This window comes from Argopecten irradians, chromosome 3 (genome assembly GCF_041381155.1).
Source record: "Argopecten irradians isolate NY chromosome 3, Ai_NY, whole genome shotgun sequence".
Lineage (NCBI taxonomy): Eukaryota > Metazoa > Mollusca > Bivalvia > Pectinida > Pectinidae > Argopecten > Argopecten irradians.
The window spans coordinates 27,033,667-27,058,485 of NC_091136.1; the positions used below are offsets into that span (position 1 = coordinate 27,033,667).

Here is a 24,819-nt window from a genome sequence, read left to right on the forward strand (position 1 = left end):
AAAAAGACTTATCATGATAAAGAAACATGAATCAGTTTAGGGAACAAATAGGATTAAATAATTGGTCTCCAGAAAGAATTCAATATTTGTGTTTTGTCATATATTTTTTCAAATTGTGTTTGACCATTTGCAGGTTAGCTAAACGTTTTGGACAGAAGAGATTCAGAAAGGTATTAGAAGGAAGTTCAGACCTCCATTAACGGACTCGGGCATGGATGGACACACATGCTCAAATTATTTGTATTTGTTATCAAAAGTGTTTGATATTTTATATTTTTTATGAATAGATTAAATTGATAAGATAATTTTGGTCAGTTAAGAACTGGAAATTCATTTAGATTTTTAAACTTTTACAAGAAATTGTTTTTATCAGCTATATTATCAGCTTGAGCAGTTACTATGAATTCAGGTGCCTATACCAAGTTCATAACTGCATTTTACATTTCTACTATCCTGGAAACCACAAATGTACCTTCTGTAATAAAGAAATAATAACAACATATTGTATTTGAAATATCTTAGGTACCGGATATTATATCCCTTTATCATCTAGGAATGACAAAGAAACAGAATGACACAATATTGTTTTGGTTACAAATATTTTATATTTCAAAGCAATGTTCACCTTCTACACATCAATTAAATAAGGCAACTATATGGTTAGTGAATGTCATTTTCTCCGAGAGCTTTGGCACTACAACAAATAATATTGGTAATAATGATAGAGATTTATTTACAGAGAGTACTTCAGTTATACACAACAGACACCACATCCTCTCGTGTAATACATAAGTTATGTAAACAATATATATATATAAAACAGTTGTATAAATATATGACAGACAAATTAACATAATCCTTTTGATAGTCTATCAAATGAACACATCTCTGTAGACAGTAGTAAAATCAGTGATGATTACAAGAAAAGATTGGAACTTTACTCCCAACAAGAAGCAGAGTACAAATTATCTCCCTTGGTAAAGAGTGTAAGAAGCAATTTTACCTTACGGCTTGATTTTGCTGATGTCCAAACACACGAGAAGATCAATACTAAACAAAGTTACCAATCCCTCTTATGGACATCCCTGATTAAACAAGAAAGAAATACAATGACTCCCTATACAAGATGATCACTCCTGCATCAATTTCACTTCGAAACACACATTCTGTACTTTGAGAAATAATGCCATGTTTTTGTCTACCACTGGTTTCAATGCTGAACATACCAAGGACCAAAATGTGCAGTTGAATATAGTGTCATGCAATGAAATTGTTTTAAAAAATCAAAACTTTTGAGAAATTTATTATCAAATTAGCACAACAAAATACAATATTTCCCTTTTGAAATCAAGGATGACAGTTGCAAAGAAAAGTGTTGCACTTGATATAGAAAAATTTGGCATAATTTTGTACAGGGAGATAACTCATTACAAACAATTGTACCAGGAACATATCCTGACCTCAATCACACTTACACCTTGGAACTCTGCTCCAAGGGCCTCAATATTGCACATTTTGAAGTGAATGTAAAATGCCAATTTATTTCATGTTTTTGAAATTAAAATAAAAACAAATAAATGAAATTTTTCAGGAATTTGTCAAATGTATTATGACAACTAAATTATCAACAGGTACTTACAACAAAGTAACAGATGTAAGATTTTTTTTAAATCAAACTAGGTTGTTCAAGAACTTTGGGAAATACATTATGATTGTTCAACATTGTTTGTGTAAATGAGTGTTTTGATTTACCCACAAAAACAAACAAATGCCAACTTTGAATGACTACTTCTACATGTTATGTTATTTTTTGGCTGAGAAATTCCTTTTCACCGAAATTATCAATGTTTTTGAAGACACTAAGAAATTTATATTTCATCATTGTGACCCAATAGGGCTATTATAGGTCTAAAAAGAATTCAGACAGTATTTTTCTTCTGAAAAAAACTTGGAAAACTACATATATTGGTCTTTTGCTTTCAACCAACCCTTAAAATAATATACACAAAGTTCAACTGACTAACATTCCTTCAACAGCTATCAGTCTGAGTCACCTAACATCCACCACTCTCGCATTTACTTACTTTTAGGACTAGATCTAGTCTTTTGCCATGAACCAAATCCTGGGTCTGTCACAGTTTAATTGGGATGGAATGTCACTCTGGCCACATAACAATTATACACCTGGATAATAATTCCTAACATTTACACCCGACAAGGTACATACTTGTATACCATGTTTAAACATTCACACATGTACATGTATACTTACATTGAAGCATTAAAATGATATACATATTATATCAATATAGCAGTAAAAAATTGGTTAGAAATAATGTATAAAGTAAAAAAAAAAAAAAAATACTGAGACAGCATTAAAATTTATTGTATGCAATGAAGGATTTTTAAATCAAACACCACGTCAGAGTGAAAAATGTTGGATGTTTTTGATCTATGTTTCTCTTGTTCCAGCAAGCCTCGAGATCTAATCGTAAATTTGACAAAAATGCAATCATTACATAAACAAGTAGTTTTTAGCATAAAAGATATGAAAACAAATTCCAATAATATATTCATTATGCTATTTCAAATAACAAAGTATGTCAGAAACAAATGTAGACATAATCAACAAAATGAAATATAAATTCTATTTTGATGATATCAAATGTAAAATGTTATAAAACCAATTAGTGACTGACTAGAAATTTTAAGTATATCAGGGATGGATATAATGCCATGATAATATACAAATGAGAAAAATTCACTGAAAAAACCATCTACAGAATTTTTCACTACCAGCACATTTCCTTATCCTCTCACTAGAGCACCTTGTATTAGAACACTCAGCCAGACATGGCTATATACAAACTGCTTATCTGTTGTAATATTCAAATTTTGATTTGCCATTTTTTTCCATAATATGTACCAGTTGGTCAAAAAATACATTACAAAATAGGTGAGATACAATCGTATTTTGATTTTAAGTATGTTTCGAGTCACATTTATGTGAAAATACATAAAATACAGACATTTCTCAAAAGAGAAAGTTGATTGTTTCTTGTAAGAGATTCATCACTATGTTATAACAGATCATAATGTTATTTCAAACTTAGAGTACCAGACAGACCTGCAGTATCTAAGTGATGGTTTTGATATTATGGCTATTAATGTATAATTTTGTATGTCTATTTCTACAAAATTAACAATTATGCATATCATTATAAATTCATTTATAATTGCACTCATAAGTGAATTTAACAGCCTTTACACATTTCTTATAAGAGATAAGATAATGTAGTAGCCAGACCAGGGTCCCATCTGCGAACCCTTGAACTCTAGCCAGATGCTTTACCAATGATGGACTGCCACACAGCTGTATCATCTATAGGCCTGTTAGTATTTGGTAACTCTCTATGACAGATATCACATGGTACCATGGCGTTCTACTGGGAACTACAACCACTGTCTGGTGACAAACAATACCGACGACTAACATTACAGGTGGGCACGTTATACGTTGCATAAAAGGCTGGAGTACCACAATGTCATTGCATATCCTTTTGTTCCCTGCTTCATATCATCATATATATCACAAAACTTCTTCAGTAACTGCACTTACACAGACCCACCATCCTACATATACATCCAGGGGCAATGTTCATCCAGCTGGTAAAGCTTCATGGACACTGCTCTTTGGTTCTCCCAATGTGTCATTGTAATATCACACCGTTTGAATAACTAGCAGATCAGTGCCTTCATTTTATTATTCAGATCACTCATTTCTATCACAAACAGACTTCCTGCTATTAAGTCGCATTATTGCACAAGTTTATCACACAGTTTTCCATCTGAACATGAAACATAAGAGATTCCTCATTCTCTTTTTGTCATGTACATTTATCAAAGACTTCCATACTAAACAATTACATCTATCTTCATATCATCTCACATATATTTACATAACCATAAAATACAGTGTCCACATCAGATATTCTGTATGAGCTCAGCATCTGTCTCCTAACACTGTCATGGGGTATCAGGTCCCTTTCTATCATAAAAGAGATTGATCCGGAATATCATACAAAAGCTTGTAAAATCATTGTTAATCATCTTATCATACAAGAGTTTGTATGATCTGTGACGGCGAGTCATCAAAGAAGACGGCTGACATCCTATTCATGTCATGTATTGTGCTTTCTGGTCGTCGAGGTAAAAGAAGAAACCTTGCCTGTAGTTCTTCTATATAATCCTTTATAAGATGTGCAATCTCAAATGCCTGAAAAACAAAACATTTAAAATAAACATGACAGCAATAATGTGAAATGTTTGGGTACATTTTTTACCTAACACTTAGAAGCGAAATTTTGACAATAGCAAAATGCTCTTGAATAATTAAGACAAGCTTTCCATGAAGTACTATATCATAGATATACTTAGGACATTTGTGGTATCCCTTGTATACACCAAAGTTTCATCAGGTCAAAATTAAAATACTACGAGACTGTAACACTGTGTTTCGTTTTAACAAGACAATACACATTTATCAAAGGTCTTGTGTTTTTCTCTACACACTAACCTGGTTGGTACTAAACATAAACTTGTTTCCCTTGGCAACATGGCCAACGATGATCATGATGCTCTTCATAGCAGGACTAGAGTGGACGACTTCAGAGAACTCGTATGATGCAATCAGTTTCTGTAAACCCAACAAAAATTATGAAATAAAAGTTAAAAAATCCAATATTCCTTAGTTAAAGAATGAAATAAAATCCAATATTCCTTAGTATATAAAGAATGAAATAAAATCCAATATTCCTTAGTTAAAGAATAAAATAAAATCCAATAATAACTTTGAATGTGAAACTTTCATCTTTGAAAAACTTACATTGATAGTAATAATCAAGAAATGTTTACTTGAAATAATGAATTTTAAATAATAAACTTAGTAAATAGACATCAAAGAATCTGATTTGTCAGATGAAGACTGTACTTACAAAGCTGATAATCTCCAGTATGTGGATGCCTCGTTGATGGATAGCCAGCAGCATGTTCTTGGGCAAGGAAGAGGTGTAGTTTTGCTAAAAGATGAGAATGGAATAACACTGATCTTTAGAATCGTTTATGAAAAATTAACTAACTAAAGAAGGGCTTGCATTAAAATGAGATTGATCGACCCAAGGAAAGTTGTGAATATAGTCACAGTGGATACAAGTACATGTAAAACTCTGACCAAAAATATCTTCAAATTAACTTTACAATAAATATCTTGTTGGAAAAATACTTACGAATACTTGAAAGATGGTGGCCCCGAACAGTGGCCAGGATTTGAGCAGTTCTATAAACGCTAGCATGGCTTGGCCCGGTGTCATGTTCATCACTGTCTTGTGGGCCACAGCGATATCCTCTACCTTCACCTCAGTACGCATGTCTCTGGGTAGGATACGGATCACCGAACTGTAACGGAAACATGGCATTGTATTACGGGTACTATATCCAGAGCCTTTCACAAAACATAAATCAAACCAAGATGTATTTCTCTCAGGAAATTTATATAATAAAGTGATCACAATATCTACATTTACTCCATACTCAAAAACAAAATTTCTATATCTATGATAAATACTGTATATATATAATAATGGCAACTTTGTGTCATAAACAAAGGACTTACCTGTAGTCAATTTCAGCACATTTCATGTCATCCATCTCTGACTGAATTTTTAAGGCACATAATTGGACCTGTAAATATAGAGATCCCAATTATGAAAACAAACCACATAAAACAAACAAGTATGTCATAATAAGGAAATATTGTCAGTTTTGATCATCTAATCAGCACAAATATTGATATCATTCCTTTCCAATAAACATTTCATTTAAGTAAACTGTATACTGTAAACAATTTTATTTTTAAAGCAACATAAATTTGCGTTTCTATCTCTAATGATTTTTTCATGACGATTGAATTTCATGTTTTAGTCTCATATGGTTTTAATGTATCTGTGCTGGGAACATTTTTGAGGAGATTAATTTTTGTGATAGCTAGGCATCTGGCAAAATACGCAAAATTTAATGGTGCACGGAAATAAGATTGTTTACAGTAATATATCTTAACAAAGTGAGTTACTAGTAGCAGTTTTTACACACAAGAATTGATGTACTCACAGCATCTTGAGACGAGAGTGGAAGTCGGTGCTCAAACATGTCCTCAATGAGCTGATGGAAGACAAGGTCACACTCGACCGGGTCCAGTGGGTTGATGTACGGGTCAATGAACAGCCGTTTCTATAAATCATAGAGAAAACATTGCAATTGTTTTTAGATAATAAACAGAACATTGTCAATACAACACGTACTTGTACTTATCTTTTATTTGATATCTACACTGCATTTCCAATATGGATATTTACTGTAGGTTTAGATCATACAGTAAATATCAGCTCTTCTAGACTGACATTCTAGTAAACCATCATATTGAGGTTTCTGTATACAGATTCAAATCTGCTGAGTTATGATTTTAGAAAGTAAGTGCTTACCTTGAATACTATTAGAAAGTAAGTGCTTACCTTGAATACTATTCGGAAGTCCCTAATATTTGTGCTGTGGGCCAGCCTCTCCCACTTACTGAGCATGTCAGACAGGCGTTCCTCTGGGTACATGTTCCTCTCTAGTAGTAACATAAAGGTAGATAATTCAAGTGAAATTTGAATTCAACACAATTAGTTGATAAATAGATAGTAAGGGGGAAATCAAATCAAGGCCTTTGTTAGGACATTACTTTAAATTTATCACCACACACTACTGTTTCTATAACTTCACTAAATGAAATCATTATACTTACCAGAACCACCCACATATTCGTAAAGTGAGAAGCACTCCGCATCTGACCTCATTCCTATTTTGGCTTTCACTACTTTTATCAGCTGAAAAATGGAAGATCCATTATAGACAATGTATCTAACATATATGTTCTTGCTAAGCAAGTCTCACATGTAACATTTTGAGTCTTTCCATTTGCTTCAATAACATAATGTTTAATTCAATAATTAGGATACAGATTGAGTCGGAGCCATCTTAAAGTTTAATCTTTGACTATAGAAGATTATAGAAAGGGAGAGAACTCTTACCTCACTACATGTTGCAGCAGAATCAAATTCTACACTCCGATGTTCACCATTCATAAAGTACACTCTCTCATGGACTGGTCGTCTGTCAAAAAGGAAAAAGCATTATTTAATACATTTTCAAAAAAATATTACAGTAATTTCAAGGAAGACTTTAAACTTGAGACTCGCAATGACGGAAAAAGTGTTTTTAAAGCGTTGATAGGTAAAAATCTCACCTTTCTGTTAGAGATTGTATCTCCTTTCTTGAGGGAGGAAACTTCCTTCTCTTCTTCTCTATTGTTCTTGTCAAACACTACAACATAGAACATTTAAAGAATCATTACTGAGATTTAGTTTCAAAGACATGTTTTGAAATTGAATTACAATTGGTTCCAGATCAGAGATTTGAATATAATCTGTATAAAATCATGTCTTGAAAGAAAATGCTGCCAGATATTTCAACTGGAGCTTGACTTGTTGAATGCTTGTTTCACTTTATAACTAACTTAATATGATGTGGCCATATTTGCTCCATCTGGACCAATACCACTAACCTTGTGACAGAACCTGGCATAGCGTCCCTCATCTGTTGTGGAATCCAGAGAACACTTGCGCAGGTGACATTGCACATATTTCTGTACACGATTATTTACTGGAAATACTGTACTAACAGTAACTGCCATCAGTTGCCAGTTCCTCCGATTCACCTGACTGTTTGGATCTAAACACAAAACATAATACCATTTTACTATTTTGTAATCTGGACATAATACAGATGAAATAAGTAGAATGAAAATGTTAGATTTTTATTAAAATGAACATGAGAACCGCTTCATACATATGGTTTAGTATAGTGGTTAAGGAAGTGGACACACTACAGGAGAGATTTTAATATAAAACGATCATGTATCTATAGATTAATGTAGTAATACATTGATCATGCATCAGTGTGACAAGAAATACAGAAATCATTAAAACAGACACGATATCAATACAGTAAGCACATATTTATATATTAGTCTACACCTTCAGTGGACACTATCTATAACCACAAGACAAGTTTGTCATTTTTATAATTTTTTCCCTGTCTGCTCAATGTTTATTGCGATCAAGTACAGCTAGTATATCAATAAATTACAAGGTGTTCAGGAATTCTCTTAAGTCAACGGATGCGTACATGTCCTGGTCAAAATTCAAACTGAATACACATTTAATAGACTATAGCTAAAATGATTTGTATAATAATTATTTCTATGAGACGTACTTCACACGCACACATCAATACACACCAACACATGTAATATTATTGTACCATCATGTCACAACAGCTGATCAACAAGCAAATACCGTAAACCACTTTATTATTATGTATATAATATTTTATAGCTTCATATGTACATTTGTGACTATATGAAATCATGATCAAAGGCTCTTACTAATCATATCTGAATTTGCATCCAAACTTCCTCACCAATTTATGCAAAAATTTGTATCTGGCGAAAATAAAGTGCATTACAGTAGTTACATGGGACCATCACTTACTGGAATCAGGATAATCAAGTAATCGACAAGTCACGATCAGGTTAGAAGATATTAAACTTATATTTTCATTAGTTTTGGAAAAATCGTTGTTGATCAGCAGCTTTTAGACATGTAATTCCCATCACACCAAGATTAAGAAGTTTATATTTGATAAATATTACTGATTATGGATTCAAGCTGATTAAAGTATTTCTAGTTTAAAAGTATAGGTTGATTAAAAGACACAACAGTTTTAATGTGGTAAAATAAATTCTCAAATCAATTCAATAGAAATTTCAATACAAAATTAACATTTACAAAATTTTTCCACATGATATCAAAGTGGGCAGTAATTAAGAATTCTCCGACAGTTCCTGATTACAGACAATATACAAATGTACATCTTTTCTTTTTCTAGTAAAATCACTATCTGCCGAGTAACAAATTCGTGGTACATTTCCTTCAATAAGATGAACAATGCCCTATAATCTTTCCCATATGGAGGTTCTCGACAGAATCCATATTCAATTGGAGCATTGCTTTGAATATCAAAAGCATTGCTTGATTAAATCTAAATGTAAAAAAAAATTGCATTCCATGCAAAATGCATAAATGCATGAAACTGCATCTAAATCGCTCTTCAAAATGCCGGAGTATTGCCATAAAAGGAAAACTCTTTATTGTGCTCACATTCGTCTGTTCAGTTAAATTTAACAGCTGAGAGACCTGTTTAGAATTGCCTAGAGTCCTGAAAACCTGTGTCTGTGTCAGATGTATGAATGTCGATCTGTTTGTAATACATCATCAACCTGTATTCAAACTTGGAGAATAATGCATACAAAAGTCAGGCCATTCTCTCAACCTTTTTTTCTAACTCATATAAAATGCTACATAACATCTGGCAATAATACCATTAAACATCATGTATGTCTGGCCTAGATTCTGAACAAAATAAATATATCTCATAATTTAAAAAAAAAACAAATTGTATTTCAAATGTATATATGTACCATTCATACAGCATATTGTATATAATATAGAAAAAAATCTTCCAAGCATACCAAAACACCAAAAGCACTATCTATATTGCAAAGGAAGACAAACTCATGGCCTTGAAAGCTGAGTTAAAGTTACTTAAGTACTTTGTACTTTAAAAACTTCTCAAAAGGTTAATATAATTATACATATACCCAGATTCCTCCGGTGTTAGTGTAAAGCCTGGCCAGCGTGATAATAGCGTGATAATAGCGGCTATTCTACAGAGCTATATATAGCGCTACGTACAGGGATCGCATGTGTTTCCAACCTTGTGCTGGCTGGAGGATACATTTCCAGAAGCACAGTATCCAGTAGCCATAGCTAGCAGTGATGATTTAGCCTTACCCAGTGGGGTGACACTTTTGTACCGATCATAGCCTTTGCCTGCCAATAAACAACACATTCAACAATACATGCAATGGTCTACAACAGTGCTACATACTACTACAGCTACACAACAAACAAGGCTACACATGCTAGTCATCTCACTACTATACAACATATATAACTCTACTTCCTCAGGCCAACCCAATTCCTCAAGCCAATCCAAATCTAATCTTTTTTACTATACATTCTAGTAATCATCTTCCATCAGAGTACCTATATAAAACTAGAAATGTCTGATAGATTCCCCTATCTGTATATGAAATCTTAAGACACGGATATGGGTAAATTATATTAACCAATACCCCCTCTCTCTCACAGACCTTATACACTGTACTGAGGAATTCAAATACTCGTAAATTAAGAGCAATATGGGAGAAATCACAATTTGGATATTTTTCTCTGAGGATGATTCTGCATTACTATGATTAAAATATGAAAAATCCATAGATTTTATGATGTATGTTACAAAGGTATTCCTATATGTAACCTACAATATTTATGACATAACCTTTCTGGACCAGATGTGTGATAAAACAAAGCTTCAGGCTGTTGAGTTGTTGTCAAATACTTCAATTACAACTTTTTATTTTAACATTACAATTACACATGCAGTATAGTGCAATAAGAAATAAAGAATTTGGGAGTCAAATTATTGAATTAGTACAAAGATCTATTGTGATGAAGAAATTACATGCAATATTTTCAATTTCAGTCATTGGTGTAGAAGCATTGTGCTTTTTCACAACATAAAATGTACAAGACAACATCACATATGACATTCCATGCTAGTGTAAATACCATAAGTATCGGGTAATAAGCCCATGCCTGTAAGGGAAAGGCCCACCCTTAACATCATAGACATCAAAGATGAGACGAAACAGCAAGGAAGCTAATAGAAAATCTCAGTACAATATACCAAAACAATAGAAACTTTAAACTGACATCACTATATTCAAATTTGCATATAATGTACAAATTTGCTTCATTCTCAAACCTTTGGTTGACACTCAATGGCAATATTGTGTCTGCTTGCATATTTTGATAGATATCTACAAAACTATTGGCCACACAGCACCAACCGTGCCCGCCACATAGCACTAGCCACATAGCAACTCACCTCTTAGTTTGCATCTGACCTTATTGTCACAACCTTTAAATAAGTACCAGGCTCAGTACATTACAACACAATCTTAAAACATTAATGATGTATTCCTTATGAAGTGTGTGTGTGCTACGTTGAAAATATTGTAACTCTTATTGACCAATTGTAATACTTCTGGTAGATTACCAAACATTTCAACCATTTCAACCATTTTTTTTTTTTTAAATTGTAAATCATTCGCCATCAAGAGGATGAATTCAGAATAAAACTTTTGAAAAGAGAGTGTAAAATGATGGGTAATGTGGGCTTACCCCCAAAATGTATGGTAAGTTTATAGTGGCAGGATATATCTTTAACCATGTACCACATATGTATAACAGGAACTTATCACTATACAGTTCATAGTTAACAACATTTTGATTTTCCCGATACGAACCAGATGTTCCATTAAATGACACAAACTGGTTCGTGGCACCTCTCATTTGAGGGTCCAGACTTGGAATTTCTAAATTCGGGATTTGGAATTGTTTTGCAGGGTTTGAGATAGGACTGAGACCATTCTACTATGTGGAATACACAGCTAGTGTGAACTCAAGTTTTTGACATCTATAAGGACCTAGCAGAGATATCCCTATCCGTATGATATAATGCTAGACCCATCTAGTGCTATGAACACATGATACAGTTACACACAGTGATATAACACAGCTATCTATCCCTTGTTAGAGACTGTGGTATTATTCATACCTGGGTGATCTGTGGTCTGTTTCACAAGCTGCAGGTAGAATTCGTTACATAACTGATCGTTTTCTAGGCATTTCTGCATCAGTCTTTGAACCATCCCGTAATAGTCAGGTTTCTCTTCCTCTTTGTCTGTTGGACGAGAACAAACAACATGTCTATGTTATCAACATAATTGGTTCATTGATATATTTTACAAACAAATTATAATGACTTCATGTGGGAGTAATGCTTGGGTATAGCTATGAGACAACATGACTGTGTTGCAATATATCAAATAGCTGGTTATTTTTTTGTTGGTCAAAATTTTCACAATTTTGACTTAACATAGGAAAATTAAAATGTTTACAAATTAAAATTTCGCAATTAGGCTAAAGAGTAAATATGGCAAGTATGACAAATGATCTTTTAGCAGATTCAATTTTCCAAATGTCCAATAAAATCTAAACACTATCCTTGTAATAATTACGGCTATACTTGAGCTATAGACAGAGAAATACTGGGACACACCTGTCTCTTCCAGGCCAGAGAAGATGAGGATGGAGTTGAACATTTTGATGGCTAGCTCCTCTATGGTTGGGTCAGTGATAACAGTGAGTGGCTGTTTGGGAGCTGACTTGTTATAGGACCAGTAGCTCACATCAAACTGATTGGACATGGACGAACTCCTCAGCCGGTCCAGCTTAGACTTGGTTAACCTGTAATTATAAAAGATTGATAATGTTAACCTGAAATCACAGCATTTCATGGAATTATATTGCTTTATTACCAATATAGTCACTATCTCGCCTGTCATACTAAGACTAATTTTTGAAGCAATTATTGTTGGCCTGCCATAAACATTCAATTTCTTTTTGATTTACAATTGTAGATACTCCTTTACTATACTATTACTATACTAACCCCGTTATTCCTTTGAAACCCATTTCAGGAAAGATAATTTATTACACAGTCTTTTGTTGGGTTAAGATCTGTATCATTTTTATTTGATTTCATATCTGAACTCCTCAAGATGAGTTTGCATATTGAAACTGCAGATATTATACAACTGCAATGAAATGACATTTGAATGGTACATACTTTCTGATAGACTGCCTGAGGAAGCCAGTGTTACCAGATGTAGCTGGACGATGTAACAGTCGACTGTCAAACAGTTGTCGTCTACATCGTACCAACTCTTCATACAGCTTCAGTTTCTCCTCATCCGTCAGCTTAGACTGTAACATAAAAACGTTGTTTTACAAACCTTTGAGGACCTTTTGGTAGATTAAGCTTTGGCTAAGCATTGTTTTACAAACCTTTGAGGACCTTTTGGTAGATTAAGCTTTGGCTAAGCATTGTTTTACAAACCTTTGAGGACCTTTTGGTAGATTAAGCTTTGGCTAAGCATTGTTTTACAAACCTTTGAGGACCTTTTGGTAGATTAAACTTTGGCTAAGCATTGTTTTACAAACCTTTAAGGACCTTTTGGTAGATTAAGCTTTGGCAGCTTTGGCTAAGCATTGTTTTACAAACCTTTGAGGACCTTTTGGTAGATTAAGCTTTGGCTAAGCATTGTTTTACAAACCTTTGAGGACCTTTTGGTAGATTAAGCTTTGGCTAAGAATGTTATCCTCTTTAAATAAAGTTTTATTATTATCATTAAAAACAATAAGTTCAGCTTCCTAAGTAAGTAAGAAGACACGCCACAGAAATCTGAAACATTTTTTAAAATGACATATGTTTCTTCTAGAAATTCACTCTAGCTCATTCAACTTTATCCCAATGTTTGATTTAATCATAGGGTTATTTACACCCTATATGATATAACAAACCGATTACTTACCCTCTTCAAGCTTTCGTACTCCGGTTTCAGCCATGAGGCGTGGTTAGGAGAATAGCTAGCGATCAGGTGACCAATATCCTCTTTTTGGCTGGTCTCAAACACAAAACATCGCTGCTGGCAATCTCCTTCTATAGAGCTCTTCAGTTCTAGAGTGATATAGTTGTCGTTAGGGTCAATGGTGATGGTCTCAATATCTACATACGTAAACGCATGAATCACAGACTTGTCCCTGGCCTTCACAAACTTGATGCCGTCCATGTTGATGGCAAGAATGGAATCACTGGTGTGAGACCAGAGCCCCTTGTGTACAATGGGGAAGAGTGTACATCCATACAGCGGAAACTGTTTAACACATGTGATGTACCAGACTTGGGCCTCTAGTTCGGTCTTACCACGTCCAAAGTGCTGAAATTTATAACATGTTAGTTAGATATCAATGTTTTGGGAATACTGAATCAAGTTCATGTACTATAAGTGAAATTTATGAAAAATACCCTTATTTTTATGCTATTATTTTCTTCCAATTCAATTTTAATGAGAAGTACCCTAATTTCCATTCTTTCAAGAACAGATATATTAGAAACACAATTGTAGATATTGTAACCAAATCAGATTGAATGATTTTGATGTAAATAATAAATGCCTACCCTGTGGGCAGCAGCCACCTCTTCACACCAGTCACGGCCAGGTAAGTTGAGGATCCTCTCACACAAATACTGTTCTACCTCTACATACCTGTAACATTAAACGTTAAAGATACATACCTTCATTGAAACGGCTTTTAATTTTTTTTTAATCTAACTGTAAAACAAGTTTTGTTAAATCTAAAAGTAATTTTTTAGTGTTGTAACTTTATCTCAGGCCATTTACCTAGATATTTTGATGTTTATCAGTGTTTTTGATAAATATCAGATTTTTATTTCAGTAATATAAGATCATTTTATGTACATATGCAAAATATCACAATAATGGGTGATCAGAGATGCATAAAATGGACATATAATAATCCAGATACGATAATTGCCTCTGAAAGTCTCACTCAGGACTGAAATGCCTCCAAATAGATATCCCTGATGTTATTGGCAATCAAGAATCTGTGATTCAAATACGGTGACGATTTGACAGTAAATCAATAAGTATATATTTATACCTCGAGTCCTTGCCCTCTTCGTACTCGCCACACACCACCTGGGCCTGTAGGCCTGCTAATTGTAGAGCCACCTTGTCTGACACCGGAAACTCATCCTATAGCAAACAAAAATATTTTACAGAATTCTCTGACAAATAATTAAGGTAAAATCATTAAAATCATTGAAATACTGACAATTTCTTCTATAATTGATGAAATGTAGAGTAGTCATGCAAGCCTGTCTATAAAGACCTCCAAAGGACAAAGAAAAAGTAGTCTCTATAGCCAACTGGTCTTCATACACCAAATTGTGTTAATTGACCATTTGGGACCATTAAAAAGTGATTTTATACAGAGATGGTCGCTAAGGCTGGTTTGACTGTAATAAAGAATGACAAAGAATTAAGTTTATCCTCCGTACTTACTCGTATGACTTTGTTGACAGCCTCTGCATACAGTAGGCGGTACTCCACAGGATCGTTTGGAATGTCATGAATGTGCTTGTACACACGTTTACGGAACACCAGCCTGGCATCAGAGCCACCTATAGCCATTTTGGGACCTTTCTTAGAAACAGTGTCATATTTCTTAGGAATGGAGGACATCCTCTCATGGCTGCAAATAAAAAGAGAGGAAATCTCATTAAACCATAACAGAAAGATAAATGTGAAGCACGATAATATATATATATAATCAGTGTTTGCCTTTATGCCATCCCTATATCCTTTTAAAGCATAGAAAATGACAACTTTTTTTTACTACAAGTCAAATCAAATCATACAGAAAGACCCCACTTTAAAAAAAAAAAAAAATTTAATTGAAAAGAACACTATCCTTTTATTTTCATATCAGTCTGATTCTAGTTTTTCAATCTATGTGTAAAAGTAAGAAAATGAAACATGTCTTCTTAAATCTTAATTTATAATTAAGTAACAGTTATGGAAACATACTAGTATAATTGTAATATCAGACTTACATTTCCCACTGAGCCAAAACATCAGACACATACTCGTATCCCTTGATGTACCTCTCGTAGTCACTGGTAACCTGTAAGTCACAAACACACAAACATTGTAAAGTGGAAGGTGTAATTGTCCAAAAAATATTTTGAAAAGAAATGTTGAAAATGTTATATTTATTAATCTCATTTAGGCAAGTCTTAAACAGATATCAAATCTAAAACATTCCTTGTAAAATCTTTTATCAGTTTATAAGAGTGATTCCACATACCTCATACAGGGCCCAACCCTCGACGGCCCTAAGACCAATCTTCCTTGCCACGTTATCCAGCACCTCTAGAGTAGTATCACATGGCATAATGGTGATACCCTTGGTCTTCCCATCCATAAAATACACCTTACATACCAGGGGACTCAGGTTCTGCACACTCTGTAATTCATACCGGTAGCTTATTTAGGTTCTCTATTTTATACTTCTTTCAGGAATGGTTAAAAGGTAAATGAAAAAAGTGGGACTTCAACTTCAAGATTTCTGAAATCTGGGACTTTCATTTGATATTACTGAAATCCCGGAATTCAATTTTGAAAATTCTGAAACCTGGAACTTTAATTTAATTTGAGATTTCTGAAGTCCAGTACTTTTAATTCAAGATTTCAGAAATCCAGACAGGTCCTGTAACCATCTGAGCTATCTATAGCTACCTGTATATTTCTCAGTCAAGTACCACAATACAATATTTAGGATCAAGCCATTATCGTGGCTAGATTATTTTAGTAATTAACAACTGAGCAATTAATGTCAATACAAAATCCTAATTTCCTGTACACAAGGACACTTAATCAGACATTAATTTCCTAGATTGTGTCATACATCAAAGAGCTCTATTCAAGCTTACTGTGATTTGATGTGAACTATAAAGGTAATGATGGCCTTACCATGATTTCCGCCGTCGACGGTGGGAACTTGCGAGCCATTGCTCTTGGTACAGTCAGGTGTCGGTGACATTGAAGGGCAAACTTCCCCACCATACTGTCGCTGCAGCTCTTCTTCACATAGCACAGAATGTACTGGTAGAGAAAATGTCCATACAATATTAGATATTAGTTTTTTACACACTAATTGCTGACAAGCAGATTCTACAGGTGTGATAGTGCATAGATAATGCTATAATGAAGTGAAATAGGAGAAAGGACTTGATCTATACTACTTCACAACACATAATTTATATTTACTGTAATTGTAGTCACAGACTAATAGTATGACACCACCAACAGTGAGTTACTGAAATTATCTTTTACCATAAGGTCTACACAGTGAAAGAGTAGAGAGGAAAGTTCAGTGGAATTTGTTGGAGTGCACTGCAGTAAATGCTGCATTCTTGATTCTATTCCATCTAAATTGATAAAGCTGGCTGTAGCATGTGCTGTAACGAAGCATGACATTGCAGCATATCAATTGTCTTAGAAGCTTATTGAAGGATACACAAAATGTAGATTGTTGTGGAGAAACAATTCTTTGTGAAAAGTTTGATAAGTTACCTTGTGAAGAGTTTTACTTGGGGAGAATGCAGCAGTACTCAGACATAGTAACACCCAGGCCTGTATTAGCCAGTTTCTATCTGGATTATTGTTAATCTGTCGGATAATCTGACACAGGATCTCGTCCCGAAGTTCTATCCTCTCTAAGCCAGCCTTGATCATGTTCTGGACAACGGTCAAAGCATTCGTGTCCTTGATTTCATCTTTTATGTACTCTGTGATGTCCTGCAATTAAAACATAAATACTCCTTAAATTGGGAATTTGTGGTACCGGCACATGCATATTACATGAATCTATCATGTATACAAATATTTGTAGCTTTCACTGGCTGTTAAAAAAAATTTAACAAAATGAATCATCTGCCTAAGTATTGTCTGTTTCGCTTCATGTAAAATATCCTAATGATTAGAACAAAATATTGCATTAAATTTAATTACATTTCAAGAAAATATGTTATTGATGATGTGGTTCTATTTTCGCATTTTGAGGTGTGAAACTGACATTTTGAGGTATAATACTGACCTTAAATATCATACAGGCCTGGTGGTTGTTTTCTGGATCGTGGAGATGTACATGTGCTGTGGGGATCACCCCTGTCTTACTAAATGACAACATTTCTTCTTTACTCACCAAGTCCTGAAATACAGTTACGAATACATTCGTACAAACAACTAGCATAAACAACAATGTAATGGGACTGAATCAAGGAATCAATGGCATACTACCCTGATAACAGTTAATTATCCATTTAATACAGAAAAGGTGTATTGCCAAACAATATACTTGCATATTGCAAGAAACACATGTTCTTATTATAAATTGATGTTCACAAAATCATTTGTAAAGAGTATTGAAAGTTTCTTTGTCAGATTGTATTTGGTAAATGAATTATCAATGTGTGATTAATGTGAAAAATTCTTACTTCAGCGGAGTGTCTCTTCTTACGCAGACTTTTCATGATGGTTCCACCAACATCCTTTACATGGTCATTGAAATATTTGTTTGCGAATTCCTGAATATCATAATAGTAATCCTCGCCTATGAAGCCATTTTCTCGGACTGGGGTAGTTGGAGTTATCTCCCCATTAGGTAGTTGTCTGGCAATAGGTGGCACTCTCTGTTGAGGATGTTGTATTGGTATGCCTCCATCATCTGAGGTATCCGACATCATACGATGGAGTTTTCTCTCGGTTGTCGGTGACAAGACCTCTACATACGTTGGTGGTAGTTCAGATGACTTTCGTCCAGCCTTGATGTCTATAGAGGGAGGGCGTTTGGTCACTCTGGCTGTTACTGCCTCTGGGGGTGGGGGTGGGGCAGGAATGGTAGGGGGTGGGGGCAATATTGGGGGACGTTTGGTAGGAGGTGTATCAACACCTTTTTCAAATTGTGATAAAACATTCTGCATTTCCAGGATTTCTGACATGTTGTCATCATATGATGACAGGGACTCAAATGTTTCTGAAGTGGGTGTAGCAATGGATAACGACGAAGGAGGGCGAGTTGATGTCTGCATAGGCAATGATGGAGGTGGGGGTGGAGGGCCAATGTTCGGGGGTGGGGGAGGAGGTGGAGGACCTCCTACTGGCGGTATGGGAGGTGGAGGTGGGGGAGGAGCTGGTACATAGTCATCTTCTAATGGTGGCGGCGGTGGGATGTTGATTTCAGGTGGAAGTGAGCGTGGAGATACGGGACCTGTGGAACTACGAGAAGATTGTCTGCTAGGAGGAACAGGTGCTGGGCCAGGTGGCGGGGGTGGAATTATTGGGCCGACAGAATCTGTCATGGCTGGTGGAGGTGGGAGATCATCTGGTGGTGGCAGTGGTAATTCTTCGTAAATCGACTCTTGCATCTCCTGTGGCGGAGGTGGGGGAAGATCGTGGCCATTGACAATACGGTCCAAATCTTCAAGGATGTCGGTCTCTTCTTTTTGGGCTTCTTCTTTAGTTTTCTCCTAAATCACAATAAACATAATTTATCACTTGAACTCACCAATACATTAGAACAGGTTTTCTGTAACTTTGCACAAATTTATTCATTTTCTCAAATAGAAAAAAAAATTTCAGTGTATTGAAGTGGAATCAATCTGTCCTAACAGACATTTTGAATATTTTATCAGTCAAGCTCTCATAACTCAAATTTTATGATATACATTAAGCCTTTTAGAATAAAACAACAATCTATTTACCATGTCTTCAGTTAGCAGGTCGTTGAGGAGCTCAAACTCTTCGTTGATTTTGTCAAGGGCTTGTTGTGTAGATCCTTTTGTGTCTTTGTTGTTTTCGTGTTTTTCCTCCTGTAGGAAGCTGAACATATCATCAAGGTTGAGGTTGGTTGGAGAGACTGGCGGGTTGAAGTGTGTCCACATAGACCCTATCAGACTGGTCAGTGAGTCCAGCTCTGACTGGGAGGCTCTGTACACAGAAAAGGGCATACATTTATAGTTAAATCATTGTAATTAACTCTCATATCATATAGAAGTTAAATCATACAGGCTTCATCATAGGTTTACCTTTGTTAGTAAACATAGCAATTAAGTGGATAGACAAGTGAATGACCAAAAAAAGGGCTGTCATTTCACGCTTGTTAATAAAGTTGGTAATTATCTTAAGATATGTTCAGGTTTAATCATAAGTTAATCTTTGTTAGTAAAACATAGCAATAAAGAATAAATTTTTTTGTGGATATACATTAGCCCAAGAGACTCTTGCCCTGACACCAGACTTAGACATTATGAAAGATAGATGTCTGGCGTAGGGTCAGAGCGCAATAGTACTCGAAAACCTGGAATAAGCCCATCTCCGATTCAGACTGCTTACAAAACATTACCGCCGAGAAGCGTCCCTTTCCTTGGATTTTCAACAAATGAATCTTTTTTCTATCCATGACAATCCATTTTACCAAGCATGCACCTCATATCATCTTAATACAGTAGCTTTGCATAATATGAGAAAATGGCGACAGCGAAGAGAGAAATTTCAAACTGCGGGAAAGAAGCTACTGTATTGAAATAATATGAGGTGCATGCGTGGTAAAATGGATTGGTATGGGTAGAAAAAATATTTATTTGTTGAAAAGACCAAGGTAAGGGACGCTTCTCGGCGGAAATGTTTTGTAAGCAGTCTGAATCGGAGATGACCTGACCCGACACCAAACGGTGTCGGCTTATTCCAGGTTTTCGAGTACTACTGCGCTCTAGCCCTTAGCCAGACATCTATCTGTCATTATGTCTAAGTCTGGTATCAGGGCCAGAGTATCTCAGGCTAGATATACATATGCATGACTAATAAAGGGCTGTCATTTTATACTTTAGCTCATTTTTTTAATAATTAATTCATATACCAACTAACAACAGAACACTAATATCACATAACATATATCTATACTTTTGGTTACACAATCCATTAATATCATGCATATGATATTTCATGTATTCAAGGCATAATCCAAAAATGAAAAATAAATAGTTTCAGATAAAAAAAATATCCATATCATATATGCTACATTTTCATGTTCTCTAACCTTTGAGCTGCATATGCAAGGTGTTACTGAACTTCTAAATGAAATGAACAGTATTTTTATGTCCATTGCTGTTTTGTAATATAACTTATTATGCATTAAATGTTGCCTGTTGAAGCTAGCTGTATTGTTTTTTGTATAATCACCACATAATGTATATATTTGATCAGTAACACCCAGTTCCCAGAATTCAGATGCCTATCACAGCAGGCTAATATAACACCATTATTTCCCAGGGGACAGTCATCACGCTAAAAATGGAATGACATGACACTATAGAACATGTTTAGGAAACTGCACTAAAACAATAGGTGATCATTATCATTTCATGACCGTTTCACTAATTGGCGGAGAGCTGGGGTAATAGCAGGGTATCCTATGGATAAATGCTAGATAAGGCTCCAACACCTTACTAATAGCACTGCTGTCTCATTTAGAGGACGTGGCACGCCTTTCTAGATCAATAGGATAACATGAAACCTAGAATTGAGTTATCTGGACAATTTTTATGTTGTTTTTTTTTTCTTCAAATTTTTTTTCTTGCACGCCAACGGCTTCAAAAAGCAAGATTTATTTTACATAATACACCGTTTCTCCAGAGATAACTTCAATGACTTAAATTTTTTTAGCAAGCAGTGTTAGAAAAAAAATGAAATTTTTTAACAATGAAAAGAATATTCCTTAATTAGGTCATGCTAGAATTGTCAATATTGAAGGGTTTTTGAACTCTTAGTAAAATGAAAGGTACGTAAGCTTTAATGGATAAATTATATCCTACACAAAACAATGGAGCATGCAGTGATCCATCTACAGCTGTTTTTATGTGTTACTTTTATCTACATACAGTGAAACCTGCCTTAATGATCAACTCTGTATAAAGACCACCTGCCTAATAAGCCCACTTTTCTAGGATTCAAACAACCAATTTCAACACAATTCAACCTGTTTATAAACACCTGGCTTTAAAAACCATTTTCCCACTGACTCTTGGTTGGCCTCTCTATATAGGTTTGTATATAAATTGCCAAAACCAATGGTTCCTATGATGTCCAAGTGACATATTTCCAGAAACTCTATGGGTCCATTCAAAATTCTATGTGTGCATGCAGGACTCAGGAACGAGTACATAAATTTATAACCGAATATACAAAAGTACACTGTACTTTTAAACAAAATGCCCCTTATACAGAATTCCAGTGACTTAGTCCAATTAGTAGCAGACAACAGAGGAGCTGACACACTCCAATATTTATAAGTTCTTATGGAAATATGTACTGACAGAAAAACTCCTCCAAACCATTCAACAAGTTTGAATAAATGTGATCAATGTGCCACGTATAATACGGTATAAAGTTGATTAATGAAAATTACATTACAAATCGTGTTATTACATCTGTCAAGCATATTGATTCTTCTGTCTCGAAAGTAATGTTCCCTACGATTACAGGCCGCTCACGCTAGTTAACACCGTTCAAGTTCTCATCCGTGGGCTCTCATGGCTATTAAAGCCTTAAGCAAGCCGATTCTGTCTATTGCTCACGAAAAGAGCAGGATGAAACTCTTCGATTAGTTGACAGGCAAGGCAATTTGGAGAAGCTGAATGTTATGCACTGCCATAAATAAACACTTAAGAACCACAGATTTGATTGTCCAAATGTGCCAGCTAGGTCATAAATACAAATTGACCAACATTGCAGAGCTACCAATAGACCAAAAGACAGTATCACCTACAGCATCACCCCCTATTACTAAATAGCATGTACAACATTACTACTAGTACCAATTCTCTCAATGCTGTATTTATATTGCATATTATATTTCTGAAACACTATACTGTGCCAATCGGTTTATGCTTCATTACCAACAGTATATGATGGCGTGGATTTTGCCAATAAACTGTCAAACACTTGGATGATCCCATTCATGTTTCAATGTAACAAATTAGCCAGCTGCATATCACTACAGCCAGAATTCATATGCTTCAATGCTGCCAGTAGACTTCAATGCATGTCAGTTCCTTAATATGACCATCAGAATATATCAACAGATACCTCAAATTTAAATTTAGTAGTTTAATGCATATCAATGTTTTCATATCGCCAAAAGAATCCACAGCAACATCAACACAGTCAGCAGCTCTATGTTCTCATCTCAATAAATCTGCTTCTCAAAGTAGCCAAATATTTCCAATAGATCTTTGTACTTAAATATAGCCAGCAGATCTAGTAATGCTTCAATTTCACCAACAGATACCATTACAAAGGTAATTCAATAAAGCCAAGAGATTAATACTCCTATAATGTCATCAATAACTACCACCAAATTTATGCTTCAACACTGTCAATAGGCATCAATTCATGCATCTAATGAAAGAACCCCTCAATTTCACTAACACAGCCAACAAGAGATATACAAACAGTTTCGTTACAGTACAAATTCACTTAGAAGAAAGACATTTCAATGACATCTAGCAGTTTGACACTTTGTTCTGTACTAAGAGAAACTATGGAATCGATACTTTGGTAAAGCACCTGTATTCTTTGTGTTCCTTGCTGTTACCTTACCAATGATGCTTATATAGAGGTTACTTAATTTGAATTTATGTTCTTCTAATAGTACAGTCTTTTAATTATACCAGACTTTTGTTAAAATCATTAAATAAAGACTGATGTATGCTTTCAAACATCAGAAACATTCAAGTTCACATATTTGTTGACTAAACCTTGACTAGAGCAAATGTAATCCACAAACTTATTATCGTGAAATTTATCAAATTATACATAAATATCAGGATTTAATTTTACTGTGCATTGCTAATTGATTGCCTTGAACAAATCATAAAACTGTAATGAACATTGTATTGTAATTTTACATAATGAATCTGGCAAGAATACTGCACAAGGTTTCATCGGGACTTACAAAAGCATGATATATCTCAATTAACTTGATCGAAGTTACCTAACAAGTAGCGTCTATGAAGAAAATCCATGAAGAAGACAAATGATACAATTGAATATTGGATTGTAATAAAAACTTATCAGTGCTGTATGCTGTTCGACCATGACCTAGATACCACATTTGGCAGAAGAATGAATGTCAGCTGATCGAAAGTTTCTAGATGATTGATGGAATGTAAAGATGAAAAAATACGCTGTTTACAATTTGCATATCATATTAAGGACTTTTTATGCTCAACAACATTTGTACACAACATACAAATCACCATCTGATTGATTAGTCTTGTAGTTTAAGGTCAACACAAGTATTCCTATAGAATAGGAACATTCTATTGAATATACATTGGCATTGATGCACTAGTGATGAAAGTATCACTGTCTTCAAGAAAAAAGAACACCACTTAGTTTAGGCAGTGTCAATGGAAATGAAAACCTTAAAATAAATCTACTTGAAAAAAAAAAAGAAAGAAAACCATAAACAGAAGCTTCATTGTTTTTGCGCAGTTTTGCAATGATACTGTTTCCATTGTCAAAAGCTGTATCTTGAAATTATTAAAAACAAAGATAAGGTCTTAAATTAATATTATTTGGTTCTATATATTTTATAATCACCAATGTGGAAATCTGAAGGTCTAAGAAGATTTAATAAAATAATATATTAATTTCAGTAGTTGAACGACCTCCAACTTCAATTACACACTGAATTAGATAAAGATTAGAAAGCAGACAAATATTAGCAGAGACAACCATAGTGAACTAGACAAGTCTACAGACGTACAAGACGCATAGACAAATATTAGCAGAGACAACCATAGTGAACCAGACAAGTCTACAGACGTACAAGACGCATGAGTGGACATCATCAGGAATCAACAACCTTCAGAATCTGTGATAGGATGACCTTTCGGGCCAACTCCACACACCATATTACAGACCAACCTTATAAGCTTTATTACATAATCTATGAATAAATGAATAAAGTTGATGCAATATCT

The 24,819-nt window shown here is 34.6% G+C and overlaps 2 protein-coding genes across 16 annotated transcripts in view; one reads left to right on the plus strand and one right to left on the minus strand.

Annotated features, from left to right (window-relative positions):
- LOC138318040 (E3 ubiquitin-protein ligase FANCL-like) overlaps window positions 1-500 on the plus strand; it is a 50,231-nt gene extending 49,731 nt beyond the window's left edge. For all 3 annotated transcript variants that reach the window (XM_069260089.1, XM_069260091.1, XM_069260090.1), the window contains exon 21: window positions 134-500. In XM_069260089.1, coding sequence (XP_069116190.1) covers window positions 134-200 — 67 coding nt within the window. In that variant the 3' untranslated portion in view covers window positions 201-500. The remainder of the gene's footprint in view (window positions 1-133) is intronic.
- Window positions 501-582: 82 nt separating this feature from the next.
- LOC138318038 (myosin-I heavy chain-like) overlaps window positions 583-24,819 on the minus strand; it is an 84,592-nt gene continuing 60,355 nt past the window's right edge. For 2 of the 13 annotated variants that reach the window (XM_069260076.1, XM_069260078.1), the window contains 27 exons: window positions 19,537-19,762; window positions 18,271-19,302; window positions 17,871-17,984; window positions 17,348-17,572; window positions 16,745-16,876; window positions 16,080-16,238; window positions 15,826-15,896; window positions 15,275-15,464; window positions 14,871-14,965; window positions 14,368-14,455; window positions 13,721-14,125; window positions 12,976-13,112; window positions 12,406-12,593; window positions 11,902-12,027; window positions 11,170-11,202; window positions 9,912-10,049; window positions 7,661-7,827; window positions 7,343-7,419; window positions 7,128-7,209; window positions 6,842-6,923; window positions 6,567-6,667; window positions 6,166-6,285; window positions 5,672-5,739; window positions 5,286-5,454; window positions 4,995-5,078; window positions 4,577-4,696; window positions 583-4,276 (listed from right to left, as the gene is read on the minus strand). In XM_069260076.1, the coding sequence (XP_069116177.1) occupies window positions 4,115-4,276; window positions 4,577-4,696; window positions 4,995-5,078; window positions 5,286-5,454; window positions 5,672-5,739; window positions 6,166-6,285; window positions 6,567-6,667; window positions 6,842-6,923; window positions 7,128-7,209; window positions 7,343-7,419; window positions 7,661-7,827; window positions 9,912-10,049; window positions 11,170-11,202; window positions 11,902-12,027; window positions 12,406-12,593; window positions 12,976-13,112; window positions 13,721-14,125; window positions 14,368-14,455; window positions 14,871-14,965; window positions 15,275-15,464; window positions 15,826-15,896; window positions 16,080-16,238; window positions 16,745-16,876; window positions 17,348-17,572; window positions 17,871-17,984; window positions 18,271-19,302; window positions 19,537-19,762 (4,591 nt within the window). In that variant the 3' untranslated portion in view covers window positions 583-4,114. Of the gene's footprint in view, window positions 4,277-4,576; window positions 4,697-4,994; window positions 5,079-5,285; window positions 5,455-5,671; window positions 5,740-6,165; window positions 6,286-6,566; window positions 6,668-6,841; window positions 6,924-7,127; window positions 7,210-7,342; window positions 7,420-7,660; window positions 7,828-9,817; window positions 10,050-10,850; window positions 10,878-11,169; window positions 11,203-11,901; window positions 12,028-12,405; window positions 12,594-12,975; window positions 13,113-13,720; window positions 14,126-14,367; window positions 14,456-14,870; window positions 14,966-15,274; window positions 15,465-15,825; window positions 15,897-16,079; window positions 16,239-16,744; window positions 16,877-17,347; window positions 17,573-17,870; window positions 17,985-18,270; window positions 19,303-19,536; window positions 19,763-24,819 lie in introns of those variants that run through there. The other 11 variants (XM_069260077.1, XM_069260079.1, XM_069260088.1 and 8 more) reach the window with 9 other exon arrangements.